This window comes from Aristolochia californica, unplaced genomic scaffold, assembly GCF_029961685.1.
Source record: "Aristolochia californica isolate CCGP_79_NKW_82.1479 unplaced genomic scaffold, dmAriCali1.0.hap1 SCAF_10, whole genome shotgun sequence".
In the NCBI taxonomy this organism is placed as follows: domain Eukaryota; kingdom Viridiplantae; phylum Streptophyta; class Magnoliopsida; order Piperales; family Aristolochiaceae; genus Aristolochia; species Aristolochia californica.
Window position 1 is genome coordinate 22,666,025 of NW_027181771.1, and position 17,213 is coordinate 22,683,237.

The 17,213-nt window shown below is 32.2% G+C and overlaps 1 protein-coding gene across 1 annotated transcript; it reads right to left on the bottom strand.

Moving 5' to 3' along the window:
* Nucleotides 1-12,957: 12,957 nt before the first annotated feature.
* Nucleotides 12,958-15,428, bottom strand: LOC137942907 (F-box/FBD/LRR-repeat protein At1g13570-like). The gene is made up of 4 exons (XM_068788630.1): nucleotides 15,396-15,428; nucleotides 13,667-14,335; nucleotides 13,457-13,567; nucleotides 12,958-13,062 (listed from the first exon to the last, which is right to left on the bottom strand). Exons 1-4 carry the CDS (start codon nucleotides 15,426-15,428, stop codon nucleotides 12,958-12,960), a joined length of 918 nt encoding a protein of 305 aa, XP_068644731.1.
* Between the last annotated feature and the right edge of the window lie 1,785 nt (nucleotides 15,429-17,213).

Consider the following 17,213-nt stretch of genomic DNA (forward strand, 5'->3'; position numbering starts at 1 on the left):
TTTGAGATAAAAGTTTCCAACCCACTGTTTTAGCACATGGTTTGAGAAGATAAGCTTTCCTGCTCATGGTGGTTTGAAGATGCCCTTGGTTTCCTAGCACCTTGTTTTTGACCTTTAAAAACTTTTGTATTTTTCCTTTTTGGGTTTTGTTTAACCTTAGCCGCACACTTGTAAAAATTATGAGATCAGTCATTGACGATGGGGAACAATGAACACCCGTATGACAATCTCTACCTATTCCGTGTCTGCAAAGGTTTGTCTATACATACCTAGTTGTAAGTTATAGAAGATATGAATGAAAAAACCCAGTTCTTGCACACCTCGCTTTCTTAACCCTTTACTTCTTTCTCTTCCTCTAAATCCCTGTATAATTCCTAAATCAATTGTGTTTCCAAGTAAGTTCTTATTTTTAAAATAGTAATTTTATTTACTTAGGGGTTATCCTAAAGGGAACTCCTAAACCTCTATGTGTTTGAATCCATAATTTCTTTCTCTAATCAGGAGTCAATCCCCTGCATGACGTAAAAGCATTATGGTGATCCCTTGATGTTTCACGGTCCAATGTCCATTAGGTTGCCCGTTTAGCCGAAGGAGGGGTCAGGGCTGTGTTGTTGGAAAAAAAAAAAGAAGCCCGTGGCAGAAGCAAAATTGCTAGGAAGCCATACAAGTCGTCATACCTTGGGTTCTCTATACCTGAAGAAAGAAAGATAAGGATTCAAATAGTAAAGGTTTAGGATGTACCTTGAGAAAATTTCACATCTACTATTTTTCCTCTCTAGGTTTATCTTTATTTATCATACTACTTTGTGTTGTTATAATCATTATTGTTAGTCTTTTAATTCTTATGGCTTTTATAGTTTTTTTTTTAATAAGTTCTTGTCGTATGTATCTGGATTTTATTTCTAATTTTGTATTACTGATCTTGTTATGCAAATTATTATCTTCTGGTGTGATACCTAAAATCTTTAGGCAGGGTATATAAGCTTCTATAAAACATAAATTACATTTTGCACTATTTTACTTGCTAGGGTACCAATTGCATTTAAAACAATATCTTATGGGATTGCCAAAGATACTAGAAGAATTGTTTTTTTGTGATCACTGTGAAACCTATCTCAGACCATACAAAGACTCAATGAAAAAAGAAGGTTACTCCAGGAAAAGAATGATTTTCATAAAGAATACATAGACACCATTGAAGAAGAAAACAAACAACACAAGGCAAGATTAATAGGTACTTTTTCTACCCAAGATACCTACTAGTGAGGGTAATTCACTAGCTAGTCCAGCTCAAATGGTAGTTGGTTAAGACACATCAAATTCATTGATGGCAGGACATTTGCCCAAAATGTCATAAGAAAAGAAGAAAGACAAGCAGCAGACATATCCAAAAGATATTAAAAAGATGATAAAAGAATATTTTCAAGAATATCTTAAAGAACAAGGTTATGAGAAACAAGAATAAAAAATATCCAGTAAATCTAGATCTACTGGTACTCGGACTCTTCAGTGTTATTCTCATGAAGAAGACGAAGACTATGACTTTGACTACGAAGCTATACACAATTTGATCACTTTAGATGGGAAATAGCAAGACAAAAGTACTAAGAAGATTATCTACAAAAGAAAAAGATAATGAATACTTAGACTATTATTCAAGATAATGGATACTGAGAAGATTATCTAGAAAAGATAAATGAAAAGACTAACATTGACACAGAATAAAGATAGACATGATCCTATTTGAGAAGACAAAAAATTCAGCCCACGGTTTCAGCACATGGTTTTCCAACCCATGGTTTCATCATATGGTTTGAGATAAAACTTTCCAGCCCACTGGTTTAGCACATGGTTTGAGAAGATAAGTTTTCTAGCTCATGGTGGTTTGAAGATGCCCCTGGTTTCCTAGCACCTTGTTTTTTACTTTGAAGAAAGTTTGTATTTTTCCTCTTTGGGTTTTGTTTAACCTTAGCCGCACACTTGTAAAGATTATGAGATAAGTCATTGACGATGGGGCCCAATGAGCACCCGGATGACAATCTCTATATATTCTGTGTCGGCAAAGGTTTGTCTATAAATACCCAGTTTTAAGTTATAGAAGATATGAATGAAAAGCCCCAGTTCTTGCACACCTTGCTCTCTAAACCCATGACTTCTTTCTCTTCCTCTGAATCCCCTGCATAATTCCTACATCAACTGTGTTTCCAAGTAAGTTCTTATTTTTAAAATAGTAATTTTATTTACTTAGGGGTTTTCCTAAAGGGAACTTCTCAACCTCTGTCTGTTTGAATCCATAATTTCTTTCTCTAATCTGGAGTCAATCCCCTGCATGACGTAAAATCATTATGGTAATCCTTTGATGTTTCATGGTCCTATGTCCCATATGTTTTGCCGGTTTAGCCAAAGGAGGCGTCAGGGCTTTGTTGTTGGGAAAAAAATGCGGAACTCATGGCAGAAGCAAAATTGCTAGGAAACCATACAAGTCGTCATGTCTTGGGTTCTCTATACCTGAAGAAAGAAAGATAAGTTTTCAAACAGTAAAGGTATAGGATGTACCTTTAGGAAATTTCACATCTACTGTTTTTCCTCTCTAGTTTTATTTTTATTTATGATACTAATTTTTGTTGTTTAATCATTATTGTTAGTCTTTTAATTCTTACGTCTTTGATAGTTTTTTAAAAGAAAAAAATATTTTGTTAGGCTGGAAACTACTGGGTGAGGGCTAGTAGCTCTGACAAATCCCGCTGCATTGAAAGACAAGGACCGCTCCTGATTGTCACAACGCCACGAACTTCCTTTATATTTTGTATGCTTATTTTGTTTATAGTTTGATTTATAATTTTGTGTGCAAAAATTTATCTATTTTTAGCAATTTTGTATAAGATTTTTTATAGAGGAAAAGCCTTCAGAGTATAGCCTGTTTTCTTATGTTAGTTATTTCATTTATTTTAGCCATAGTTATAATCAATCTTTCATTAAGAAACCCCATCTTAATACTAGTTTATGTTATTCCTTTCTTTTGCTTTAGCCATAGTTATAATTAACTTGTCCCTATTTTTCTGTATTTGTATTGTATTGTCAACCTATTCCTATAGAAGAATTATAGTACCCCCGGACAAATTGGTATCAGAGTTATTGGAAAATTATATCAGTAATACAAAAACAATTCTCTCTCTCTCTCTCTCTCTCTCTCTCTTTATATATATATATATATACTCCAAAAAGACTCTCTCTCTCTCTCTCTCTTTCTCTCTCTGTTCTTCTTTCTCTTCGATATGGTATTGGGAGGGCATAGGGATTTTACCTAGGGAAGGACAGCCTTGCCCCTTGTTATTCACGCAATAACAATATTATTTTAATTATTTTTCTTTAATATACTTTATTTTGTGCTAGTTAAAAAATTAATAGGCCACATGGTTATTTTTGGAATATTTTATTTATAAGGGTATTTTTGTAGTATTCTATCTTAAACCTTGTAAGGGTGAACCCTATTTAAGGGGAAGAGTAATGAGAAAGGTAAGCATTGATTTAGAGTAAACAAGGGTTTTGAGTTCTCCTCAACGAGCTCAGGGGTGTGTGTTCTCCTCAAAGAACTTAGGGTTTTCAAGCTTCTCTTTGCCTTGATCTTCATTTTTCTCTTCTTCCTCCCTACGAATCCATGTGTCAAATCCGGGACCGTAACACCCCCTCTTCTGAATGGAGATATGCCTTCCAAGACATGGGAGGGGGACACATTTCCTTAGTCTATTTTTTTTTTTACTTTGATTTTTTTTTGTAGAGTTTTATTATTTTGATAGTGTAGAAGAACGTATGTTGGTGATTTTGAGAAGCATATATATATTATTTCACATTATTATAGTTTTTAATGACCAACCCATTTTTTGAGTTTTTTCGTTCCTTTTTTTTTTTTTTTTTTTTTTTTTTGCTATGCTTAATTCACTCTTCGCGGGCATTAAAATTGCAAGTAAAATCTCAGGCTCTTGCTTGCCACTTTTCTTGGACATGATATCTAAACATTTTTAAAATTTTTTTCTATATGTTGATTTCCTATTTTACTGATTCGTAATCCAATATATAGATGATCTACAATTAAGGTATATATGGTCTGATAAAATGGTAGTTTTTTTCACTTTTATTCTTAACTTTAACTGCTTTTACTTCGTTCCTATGTGCTTTTAATTAATTCAAAATTCAAGGTCAATTTTAAAGTTCATATTCACTATGAGCAATGACATTCGTAGAAGCAATTACATACAAAGTACACAGGATTTTTAGGGTGGTTTGAAGTCCTTCTAGCTGATGGCAAGTCTACCCCCTCAAGATGTTTCATAATCTTAAGGAGCCACTAATCTTGGCTTGCCCAAAAACATATAAATCAAATCACCTCTAAGGCCAATTGCGATGTTGCCCACAAATGGACTTATGCTATTCAATTGACCATAACAACCAACTTACAATGGTACTCCCTCAGGATTAACAACTAATTAGGCATACATGCCTAGACCCACAAAGAGATTTTTCATCAATTGACTAGGTAGACAAGCACATAGATTTTCAACAACTCACTAGGCACACCAATCTAGACCCACAAAGAGATTTTCAGAATCACCTACCTACACAGGGTTTTATGACTCGAACAACTCCAAACACAACTTCCCACCTTCAATTCTTCAGCCACAATTTTTTTCCTGAATAAATTTGGGGTGAGGATGGTCTTACCTAAGGAAAGTTTGACCCAATTGTAAGTATTACTTTTTTACAATGTAACACGATATTAATTATCTCCCAATAGAAATTTTTTATTAATCTTGGTACAAACAAATATGTACATCTATCCAATGTAATTAGTAGCTTAAAATAGTCCTTAGTAACTTGATTTTATAATGAAAACAACTCGTAGTAGTCATTTATGATTTGATTTGAAAATATAGGCAGCAAAAGATGTGTTCATTTGAAAGATTGGCTCAATTTAAATATGGGATTGGCTTTTCAAGTTGCGGGACATAAACAATTCAACTCAAAAATAATAAATTTCAAACAATAGCCCATAAGTAGCATTATAAATTATAGTGAATGATTTTTTAAAGTGTACTTAGCACTAGTTCATTGTACTCGACTAATTATCATTGATATATCTCAAAGTATATAAATGTAAATACTTGGATTTGAAATTCAATCCCAAAGTTTCAATACTTAGTAAAAGCTATTTCAAAAACCCCAACAAAATAACATATAAGCATGCATTAATATGATATGAAAATCGAGGAGGTTGTAAAACTAATTTCAAATGGTTGTCAATAACATAACTACTCACAATGCAATGGTTGAATCAAATATGGTCTTAAAATCCCTTAGAACATGTTTAACTAACTGAGATTTAAGTATTTAATCGAACAACACATAATTTCTTAGCTCAATAAAGAAAACTATCAACCTTTTAAGCTTTGGAGGAGGTAAAAACTTCTTAAATCATGTGCAAGTGATTAGGAGGTTTGGTTTTCACTGTGAGAAGAGAGAATTTCATTAGAGGCGAGTTTGGGTTAAAGAACAAATTCTTCAACATTTAGCAAAAGAAGGTGAAAACAAAGGTCTAAAAATTATGAAAAAAAAATCAATAGTTCCTATTTTTACTACCGAACATATTATAGGTTACTTACATAATTTGGAAACCTAAATTTTTTTGATTTGGACCCGATATTCAGGAAATGGAATTGCTAGAACATGGCCTCCACAACTTTTCTTCTAATAGCTTGATTATGTAGTCGAATCCTCCACAATTTGAATCCTCTCCACCCCAGAGTTCAACTCCTCTTTCTTTTGCACACTATAAAGGTCCATTGAATTTTTTTTTTTTTGTATTTCAGAACTTTTTATTGCATAGAGTCAAATCCGTTTTGCCATTTTTTACTCAGATGGGGTCAACTCCTTCCATGTTGTCGACTCTTGCTATATGCACTTCATTACAATGATCAACTCCTCCCACTATGGTTTTGCTCACTCCATCATGACATGAGGTCAGCTCCTTCCATAGGGGTCAACTCTTCGTGCTCCGATTCACCACATGCATGACTGCTTAATTTTGTATTTTCACTCTAGGCTTTCATCTTTTTCACTTATTATGCTTGACTTTTATAGATGGGTTTGACTCCTTCAACTGTTAACACTTCAATTTTTATTTCTTCCTATATGGTCATCTCCTTTTGCTCATGCTATTCTTCTTGCCTTTTTTTGGACTAGTTGTGTCCAAAAAAAAAAAAAAAATGATTCTTCCTTTGTTTTTTAGTCAAATGGTGCTGCTAGATGTTGATGGTGTGCTTTCAAGTATGAGGAAATTTCTTTCCTTTTCTATGGATCGTTGAAATGGGCCATGGTGGATCGAACGAATATGCTGCTAGAATTTTTTTTTAAAGGTTTTTTTTTTTGCACCTCATACTTGACACACATCATTAGTAATTCAATTATTTATTGTCATCAAAATTATCTTAATGGGGATCTTGGGACCAACACAATATATAAAATGATTTATTCTTTTCTGATTATATACTTTTTACTCCCTTCGCATGAACATGATTGTGTCCCATTCAAGTAAACAAGACTTCATGCAAAAGCTACAAGTTTAGACATAATTCAACTTACATTCAAATCATGAAATCTAAGTAGGAGTGTGCTTGTCAGAAGTAGTTCATAGCCATCTTCAATTGAGTTGATCTAACTTCTTATGCTACAAGAAAATTGATGTCTCTCAATGTTTTTTGTTCTCCATGAAATTATTTTTTCGAGATAAATATATATTTCTCGATGAAATTTGAATGTCGTGGAGAAAAATATTCCCACTAAATGGCGAGAACCAATAATTCTCTATGAAATTTAAAAACTCACCAAGATATTCTAGTCGAAACTATCCCGTCAATAATAAGTTAGGAAAAAAGAAAAATAATTCACTTACTCTCGAATAAATTCTAATTTTAATAAAAATATTTACTATTTTTGGAAAAATTATTTCGTCAAGAATAAGAGGGGAGATTAAAAATAAAAATATTCACTTATTCTCAAAGTAATTAAAAAATCAACGAGAAATATATACTATTCTCAACAAAATAATTCCTCAAGAATAAGTTAGAGAAAAAAAATATAAACTTATTATTTGAAAATTTTAAAAATCTCTTAAAAATATATGCTATTCTTGGTGAAATAATTTCAATAAGAAAAAGAAGGGGAAATTAAAATAAAAAAATACTTATTACCGGTGAAATTAAAAATCTTTGTGAAATATATACTATTCTCAATGAAGTAATTTATCTATGAAATATTGAGGAAAAAATTAAAAATATCCACTATTCTCAATTTTTATATTTAACATTTCCTCTTATTACCAACATAGTGCTATATAAGTCTTTAATCAACTATAATAGTGCTTTTATGTGAAACAAGATAAGATTTTTATCAATGAAATAAATAAAACAAAAAGCATTAGAATTATATATTTTCAATATTATTATTATTATTTATTTTTTGTATTATAAAAAATTTAAGAAATTGAAATATTTAAGTTAAATTAAATAAAAATAATTAACTGATCAATCAACTTAATTTAGTTAACATAATATAAAAATTAATTAATATAGTTAAATTAAGTTATTTATTTGATATTATTAAATTTTTTCAATTATCCTTATATATAATAATTTTGATAAAAAAATTTTACTATAGATTTGCTTAAAATCTAAAATAAAATTAATTAGTGAAATACACATAAATTCTTTGTATATTGATGGAAATACTTTAAAAATTAGAAAAATTAAACTATAAACTAAACATAACTAATTGGTTCAAGATTTAAATTATTAATTAGTGAAATTATAATAATTTGAATGATCATATTGATGCACATTATAAATTGATCAAGTCGTGTTAATGTAATATGACTTGCGTAGTAACTAGTTGAGTTATCGATCAAGTAATTAGTTGATGTCAATTATTAACTATAATTTATTACATAATTACATTATTATGTCGTAGATGAGTTATTCTTATCTCAATGTTACAAAAACATTTTTTAGGTAATTATTAAAATATATAAATTAAAGACTTGGTTATTATTAAATGATCATTAATGGGATTCAAAAATGACAAATGTTATATGTATTTAAGCTATAACTTATCATATAACAATAGAATACTATAACTTGATTAATTAATTTATAATAATCCTCGGGAACCTATCATTCGGACCACAATTGGTTATATTAATTTTTATAGAGAAATAGAAAAAGCCATCAAGTGTTTTGTTGGGAAAGAGCTAGGAGAGTTACGAGTGTCAGGGTTTATCTTAACTTTTATATTCCGTGGCAATTTTGTAATGGAAATGTTAAAATATTTCTAATAAGAAACAACCATTGGAGGAAGTTAGTTGACATCGAACGGTACTGGACGATGCAATGCACGATAGCGTACTTGATTGTCTCATTAGATATAAATCGATAGTTTGTTTAAATGCTATAACTGAGTTTTTTCACATCACTTTGTAAGCATTGAACCGGACCTAATCTTACTTATTCCAATTACGCTAGGACAAAAGGGTCAGGTTTGGTTCTATGCCATTAAATTTCTGCTTCCTTCCTGAAATGGTTACTAAGTCAACAACATCTGTCAAGCCCCGTCTTTAGGTTTGTGACAACAAATTTCCTGGTGTCTTACAAGTAATAGCTAATTTTCAGGTTTGTTACACCAAATTTTACAAGCGCATTCAATGACTGCGTTGTTTGTTATGGTCAGAAATGTGTAACCAAGAGTTATATAAAACAGGAGAGACTTAAGAGCGATGAGAGTAGGGAAAAATAATCAAGAGTGTTTTGTCTTTACTTTCATCTTCTTCTTCTTCTTCTTCTTCTTTTACATTTTTGTAATGAATTGCTGCAAAGATGAGGAACAACATTGCTATACTACAATCGATCCATTTGTAAGCCTTTTCTCATTGGTTTGTCTATTTACAATGTGCAATTCTGATGCTCTCTCCATTGCTATTTGAATCTTTCTTTGTTTTTTTCTTTAATGGTGCTTTCTTAAATCATCTAAACTCTATTTAAGTTCGTTTGCTTGCTTATCACAGGTAAACACTACGGAGTCCTAACAAGAATTTTACTGGAGCTCCGCCATTACCTAAGATATTGACAAGTTGAACTATCCAGTTTTTCAAATTGAAATGCTCAACCCAACCAGTCTAGATGCTGAACTGGTTGGGTTGAGCATTCGATTTGACAAACAAGATGGTTCAAGGTAGTAGCTGAATGGGTTGAGCATTCAATTTGAAAATTTTGAGTTCAAGAGGTCTACATCCTTGGATAGATCGAAGAAGATGACGAGGTCAAGGATGAGCATCTTGGTAACTTCATTCAAGGAGGGGATCTTTGAAAATTGGCTGGTCAGAAACTCTACCCTCATCAAGTCTATAATAGTGTTATAAATCAATAGGGGTTTCCACATGTTTATCCATTGCCTCGATTGAATTAATGTCATCACTGAACACTTCAATGGAAGAAAAGAGAGTAAGTGGTGAATAATATTTTTTGGTAGCTTGATGATACTGTCAGTCTTCTCAATGAAGGTTCTCTTATGCTGAAAGTCCATTGACTAACTTTTTGTCTGTTATGCACTACTATTTGTGATATGAACTAACAAAAAAAATATTATGTTAGTCAATGTATTTTCTCTGCAAAAACTTGAGTTCTAGTGGACTACATCCCTGGATAGTTCGAAGTAGAAGTCAAGGTCAAGGGTGTGCATCACGGTAGCTTCATCCAAGGAGGGGATGTCATTGAAAGTGGGCTTGTCACAAACTTGGCCCTTGTACCCAAGTCTCTTCAGGTTCGGCTTACTTATCTCCATCTTTTCATCTGAAGATGATCAATCTTCACTGCTTTCGTTTTCAGTGTATAGTAATGAATGTTCTCTAGGATTAATATTTATTCCATAACTTGTCCCCTCAACAGGCTTGTTTGTTGCATTGAAGAGATGATGCACTACTTCCTATTTGAGGTATTTTACATGTCCCAGTCGTAACTACGACTCACCTCATCTATATTTATATCTATTTATGTATCCAGATCTATCTATATACCAAAAGAACGAGGTCGAGAGGAAATCGGAGTTCACCAACATCGCAACCCCTCCTCTCACCACGTCAGCCTCTTAAGCAAAACGAGAGTTGAGTGAAAATCTGAGAGATAACATAAAATTAGATTGATTTTGGATCTTCAAAGAAACGAAAGAGATAATGAAAAAATCGTAGAACCGAGTTGCAATTTCATTTTGATGAGATAATGACTATAGAGAATCAAGTTTGTAAAGTTGGGTCCAAGGCTTATCCAAAATGACTTGACCCCAAGATATAAAGTAAAAGTCACTAGTATACAGTAAAGGGAACCAGCTTAAAGAGTGGAAGAGGTTGTTCTCGACGATTAACATTTTTGCATCTTTGTAGACGACCCAACGCCATTGGAAGGTATACAATGAAGAGATTTAAAAATGGGAAAGGACCATGATTGTCAATCAATCATCCACCAGTGTAATCACTATCTATTTCCTCCTTGAGGTAGCCATGAGATTTTGCGCTGCTTTCTTGTCTTCCTATGCTTGTTCTTGTTTCCGGCGTTGGGAACCAGCTTAAAGAGTGACCTCCCCTTGAAAGTATGAAGGGGAATCATGACACTGCCAGGCGAACGATAATCAATAGGGTTGTGAAGACTTTGATCATTTTTGGCATCTCCTTCCAGGGAAAGACCAGGGCCATCCTAGAAAGTATGCAGGTGCTTCACTTCAGTATTTTTTAATTGAATTCTCCTTATCTTCTTCATAATTTTTCTTTTTCTTATTTATGATCTTAAAGATTGCTACTTTGCACTGAAAGTTAGGAGTGCTTAGAAGTGGGAGCATCAACTGTTTTCATTGCGGATAACACTGAAGAATCGGCCACATATGTGCACAATATAACTATCCCATATGTTTTTGTCAGCATAAGTTTTGGCTAATCAGATTACATAAACCCCTATTTATAATAGAGGAAAGTAGTAGAGTCCAATTACAATTAAACTACTATAGTCTCAATTACACCAAAACTCTAACACTTAAAGATAAGTCCTAGCTTAATTAAATAACTCAACATAAATAAAAGACTAATATAACTAAAACACCTTTAAACTGAAACTCTTCTATGAGATCTCCTTCATAATAAATTTTGGATTTGTAAGACTTCTTATAGTGAGAGTCATGTAAGAGGCTTCCATATCTTCTCTTCAACAGATTCCTTGCTACCAAACAACAAAAAATAATTTTCTCTCACCTTTTATTTTATTTTCTTTTGTTTTATATGGGTTCCATACAGGTCCTTAGGGAAAGAGAGAGAGAGCAATCGAAATCTAGGGTTCTTTGGAGAATGCACTCTTTTGTGTTAATGTGCTCAAGAGAAAGTACACTAGAAAATAATTTTTTGTGTGTTAGAATGCTCTTTAAAAATATAATGGAAAGTAAAAAAATAATTTACTAATAAAATACTTTTAAGTTAAATAGTTTATATCTTACTTAATTAATAAAAAATTTAAAATAAGGTTTTATATTTAATTAAATATATAAAATAAAAATTATCATAAAAGTACCAAAATACCCCATAATTATATGTTACTTTTATAATATTTAATTTCTCTGTAAGTTACTAAATAAATATAATATTAAAAATCATGAAATCATATAAATACATAAATAACCCTTTGTTGAAATTCTAACCTTTTTTTTTTCTTCAAATGATTAAAATCTAACTTGGATCTATGTGACTCATCAACTTGTTTTACTTTGTCGTTGAAGAAAATGAAAACTTATGGTTTTAAAAAATAACCAAATCTTCAAATAGGGGACTTTAATGGAAAAAAATGTCTCTTTTTATTAAAAAGAGATATGTGTGTATCACAGCACAAGTAGATTCAAAACAGAATTGGTTGAGTAATAAATACATAAATTGCTTACAAACACCTAAAAATGATCCTGATGCTAAAAACGATTGAATAATAAATACTGAAATTACTGATAAAAACTTAAACAACTAACCTAATAATGATCCTAAATTTTTTGTTCCCCGCCATGAAATTCTATTCTATGTCATTCACCCAATGAATAGAATTATGAGCTTGTTTCCTCATAATCTCTAATGCCTTTTCCTCTTCATGATGGCCAGTAGAGCAACAAACACACTAGAAAGCTACAAAATCTTTTCCACTGTGAGAAAGAAAGAACAATCAAGTCAACTCAGCATGGCATCTTCCCTTCCTCGTTATCTCCTTGATTTGTGAGGACAAAGTCTGATTTAACCAAAATTTAATACATAAGTTAGATTTAAAGAGACGAGACAAAGAAAACCCAAATGCAGATTCAAATTCTATTTCCAGTAGATCTCAAAGAGATCTGAAACAAGGAGAAGCGAAATATGCTCAACTATTTCCCATCATTGAAACCTGTGATAAAAGCATGTTCAAAACAAAAGGTGAAGATCTATACTTTCTCAATCCAATAGAACTCAACAAAAGGAAGTGATCCTGCATCTACAAAAATATAGCAAAACAAGTGAACTAAATTTAATAGATGTCCAAGGAATGCATTTCACCTTTAGAAGATAAGTGCCCGTGCTTCAGTAGTTTGACCAATGACAATTTCTATTTTTCATGTTCTTGGAGGACCTGGGAATATAAGAAAAGTTCAACGCATAATTAAAAAAATAGTTAACTTCAAGAGGATTTAACAACATAAACATTGTAGTCACCATACAACAGAGTTGCAACTTTCCAGATGCACACAATCAGGCAAGAGTGAAGAAGAGGTAGAGATTTTCACTATCCCAGTTTTGAGAAAAATTCTCTCCTTCGTTAAATACTAAAGGGTCAGATTCCTATATGCCGGCACTAGAAAGAAATTTCAAGAGGCCTCTAGCTGCCACAAAATGTAAAACATTTGCATGACTAATGCACCAAAAGTCATCTTGGTGACATGACATTCAGTGATATCGTTGTATCTAGATATCTGATAAATGAATGAAAAATGATGACTCCATTGACTACTTCTGTATTACGGGTATGACTCCAGTGTTTGGTTGAGAAAAAAGTGATAAATTGAGCAAGCAGCCAATGAGGGGTTCCACTTAAGAAAACAACCAAAATTATCTCCTCTTACGTGTTGCTAGTGGAAATAGGAAGTCAAAAAATAGGAACAAAATTATATGATTACATGCCTAGGACATTTATAAAAGTTCACCTATATATAAATTTTTTTTTTTGAAGGAGAAAAAGGACAAAAGGGTGTAACTAAAAATCTTAGACATCTTAGCTTGATCAACTCCAAATATGTAAAAGAACGTCATCACATGACCCTTCAGCAAGAAGTATCATAGACAAGGAACTAGTCAGGTTGACCAAACCAGAATATGTATTTTTACAAAAACAGAAATGGGCAGATGGAAACGTACAGGATGAGTACTTGTGACTTTAACTTCTAGGGAGCTTACATGTGAAAGCTTCGTCAAGAAATTCTGTCAGAGATGCAACTTGTAGTCAAGCTCATCGTGGTTGGGCAGTAGAGTAGCTTCATTTATGGAGGAGACATCAATAAAAATAGGCTTGTCACAAACTTGACCCTTGTACTGAAGATTCTTCAGGTTTGGCGTTCTTATCTCCATCTCTTCAATATCAAAACATGACTCTAGTGTTAATCTCTTCAATTGAAGAAGGTCAATCTTTATTGACTTTAGGGAGTCACAGTAACTGATAGTTAAGTCCTCAAGAAGAGGGGAGCCAAGAATTATCTCACCTAATTGAACACCATTAATTGTCACACCATAGAGAGCAACACTTCTTAGGGCTTTGTAACCCTTTAAATCATGTGGAGGCTCTAGTATGCACCAAGTTAAGTCGAGAGATGATATTGATAGACAAGAGAGCAAAGAGTTTGGCATTCTGAATTTATTCATCCCCCACCTGATATCATTATCATTTGTCGAGTTGGAGTGCCTTACATTTCCATTCAAATCAAGCACAAGCTCTCCAACTCTAACTTTGACTAACTCAATCCACTCTCTGAGATTAGATGAATATATGTCACCGGGAGAAAAGAACATGTGAAACTTCTTAACCTTGTCTAGAGTATGAGGCTGTAAAAGTTGGTGGACAACTTGTACATAATGTGTCTTATTTAAATTGTTTGTGAATTCCTCATCGAAGTCTATAATAGTTGTGTATATCCATAAGGGTTTCCACATGTTGATCCATTGCCTAGATAGAATTGAAGTCTTCACTGCACACTTCAATGGAAGAAAAGAGAGTATATGGTGAATAATATTTTCTGGTAGCTTGGTAATACTGTCTTTCTTCTGAGTGAAGATTCTTTTATGTTGAAAGTACATTGAGTGACCTTTTGTTTGTTATTCACCGATGTTTGTGACCTGAAATAACAAAAAAAGTATTGTGTTAGTCAATCTATTTTTAGGACAAAAAATTGCAAAAATATATTCAAAGGCTTGTTTTTGGACAAAAAAATTATACATATGTCAATTGCATTAGAAGGAAATAATTTGTCCATTTGTTCACTTAAGGATTAATTAGGAATGAATCCTATTAACGAGATTAATCATTGCCTTTTGTTTCAAAGGCTCTACAAATGCCAATCACAACTACCACCTATGATTAGTCTCAACCCCAGTTCATGTGGAAAAATGCTTTGATATTCAATGATATCTATTGTAGGAGAAATAAGGGACTTTTTAATTTTTTCATTTCATTATTTCGAATAGATGGCATTCAAGAGAAAAATATCTCTATGTGGATAAAGACTTTGTATTTGTATTTTTTTATATTTTTTTCTAACAGTTACAAGTGTTTCCATAAATTTAAGCCAAAGGAAAAAGTTTAGCAAGAAGTTCAAGAATTGCTACTTGATTTTGGAAATCTTAAGATTCAACAATTAAAGTATCAGGATCTAACATAATAATAAAATAAGAAATTAAAAATAAGAACAACATAAAAATGGTTTATGTAACAATTTATGAAGAAATGTCATCTGGATAAATTTGTTTGAAGATACTAATTTTAAGCTTTATGGCTATTTTCCATTTCTTGTGCCTTCAACAATTGGATAAGGTTGGAAAGAGCAGCCACAAAATAAAGTTTGTCATTACTAATTGATGCACAATTATTTTGTGTAACTAACGTCAAAAGAGAATACCATAAGTATGGGAAATGTGTTTTTTTTTTTGGAAAGATATGATGCTACAAAAAGGAAACAACAAAAAGTTGACATAGTGGGTAAGATAGTATATATTGGTATCAAGTAACATATCGAATAATATTCGATCTGATACATACTGTCTGCACCATATGTTGCACTTTATAAGACATGTATCATATTTCAGGGCTCTACGATACCATATATCCAATACGTCTCACTTGATATGTTATATGTCTTGGTGATATAGGCACCCTTGGGTAAGTGGACCAAATTAAGAAAATCCAAAACTATTTAAAGTGCTTGAGGAAAGAGAAGATTATGTTCACATAAAAACTAATTAAAACATAAAAAGAGGCAAGCATAGCTGTGGCCAAGAGGAAGTAAACCAAAATTTGCATATGAGTTCTAGTAAAAATCACAAAAGTTAAGCGTAATAAGTTCTTATTGGAAGCAAAATGTGAGGAGCATGACTATGTCAATATTTAAAAGACAAGATTTGGGAGAAATCTCATCATGGAGGCACAAAGAAGCTTTATGTCCATGACAAATGAGGTGATAATGAGAGGTTTCAACTCAATATGGTCACAATAAACTTTGTTTAAAGGGTGCATCTTTTCACAATTGGATTATTGTCAATTTCATATTTATGATAAGATGATTCTTGAGGCATTAAATCCTCGTGTTAAGTTATTTTATGGTGTTTATATGTTCATAATTAGCTTTAAAATATCTTAATGCAATTAGATCTAAAGGGGGAATCAACTGGGGGTCTTAGCTTATTCCTTTATTATTTAAGTGCCTTATCTTTGAGTATATTTTTGTTACCACAATTAGTTATCAATAGGAATAGTAATGCTTCCACTAACATTTTTTCTTCAAAAGGACTCAACATGCATTCAACTTTTAATGAAGGGAAGTGAGTATTAGGCAAGAGAAAAATGGAGTTGGTACAATCTATTAGGTCCGATGAAGGAGAAATCTTGGGGGGGGGGGTGTTGGGCGTTCATTCCACTAATTTGACAACAACAACTTACAAAAATTCATCTTCACTTAGATTTACAATCACAAATTAGGCACATAATCCTGACCATTAAAGGGATTTCGGGCGTTCATTCCACTAAATTGACAACAACAACTTACAAAAATTCATCTTCACTTAGATTTACAATCACAAATTAGGCACATAATCCTGACCATTAAAGGGATTTCTAGTAGCAAAGTAGACTACACAAGGTTAGAGCTTCACAAGGATTTATAATAACTTATTTGGTACTAGCCTAGACTTAAGAATGAGAGTTTCAAGAGTGCTTGGCTACATGAGGACTTATATCACACAATCATAGTAGCAATTCTTCACAACATTTATTTTTCAGCCACACATGGATGCACTCAATGAAATTGAGGTTAGGATGGTCTTGTCTACCCAATGCTTGACCCAATTTACAAAGGTTACAAGTTTCCTAATTGGTAGAATTTATAATCTAAGAGAAAATAATAAACACAACCAATTCTATGTACCTATATATGTAAGAAAATCTCAAATAGTCTTTAATCATTAGATTTCAAAATATAAGTCCAAGGTAAATCTTGGATTGGTTTTTAAAGCAAGGGTTGCACTCACCTCAATGGAATCAATGGTTTGAAAGTATAGCTCATGTGTAGTAGTAGTCTAAACATCAGTGATTGATTTAAAAGTACGATGACACTACTTTAGTATTCTCAATCAAATACAATTTAAGATTTAAATGCAAATGCATGTATATACTTGGATTTTTAAATTCTATCCCAAACTTCTAATACTATGTAAAAACCATTTTAAATACCCTAATAAATCAACACACAAGAATGTATAATGTGATTAGAAAATAAGAAGCTCAAACAAGGGGCTGATAAACTAGTTTTGAGTGGTAACCATTCAAACAATCAATCAAGTATTGATTCAAATATGATCTTTG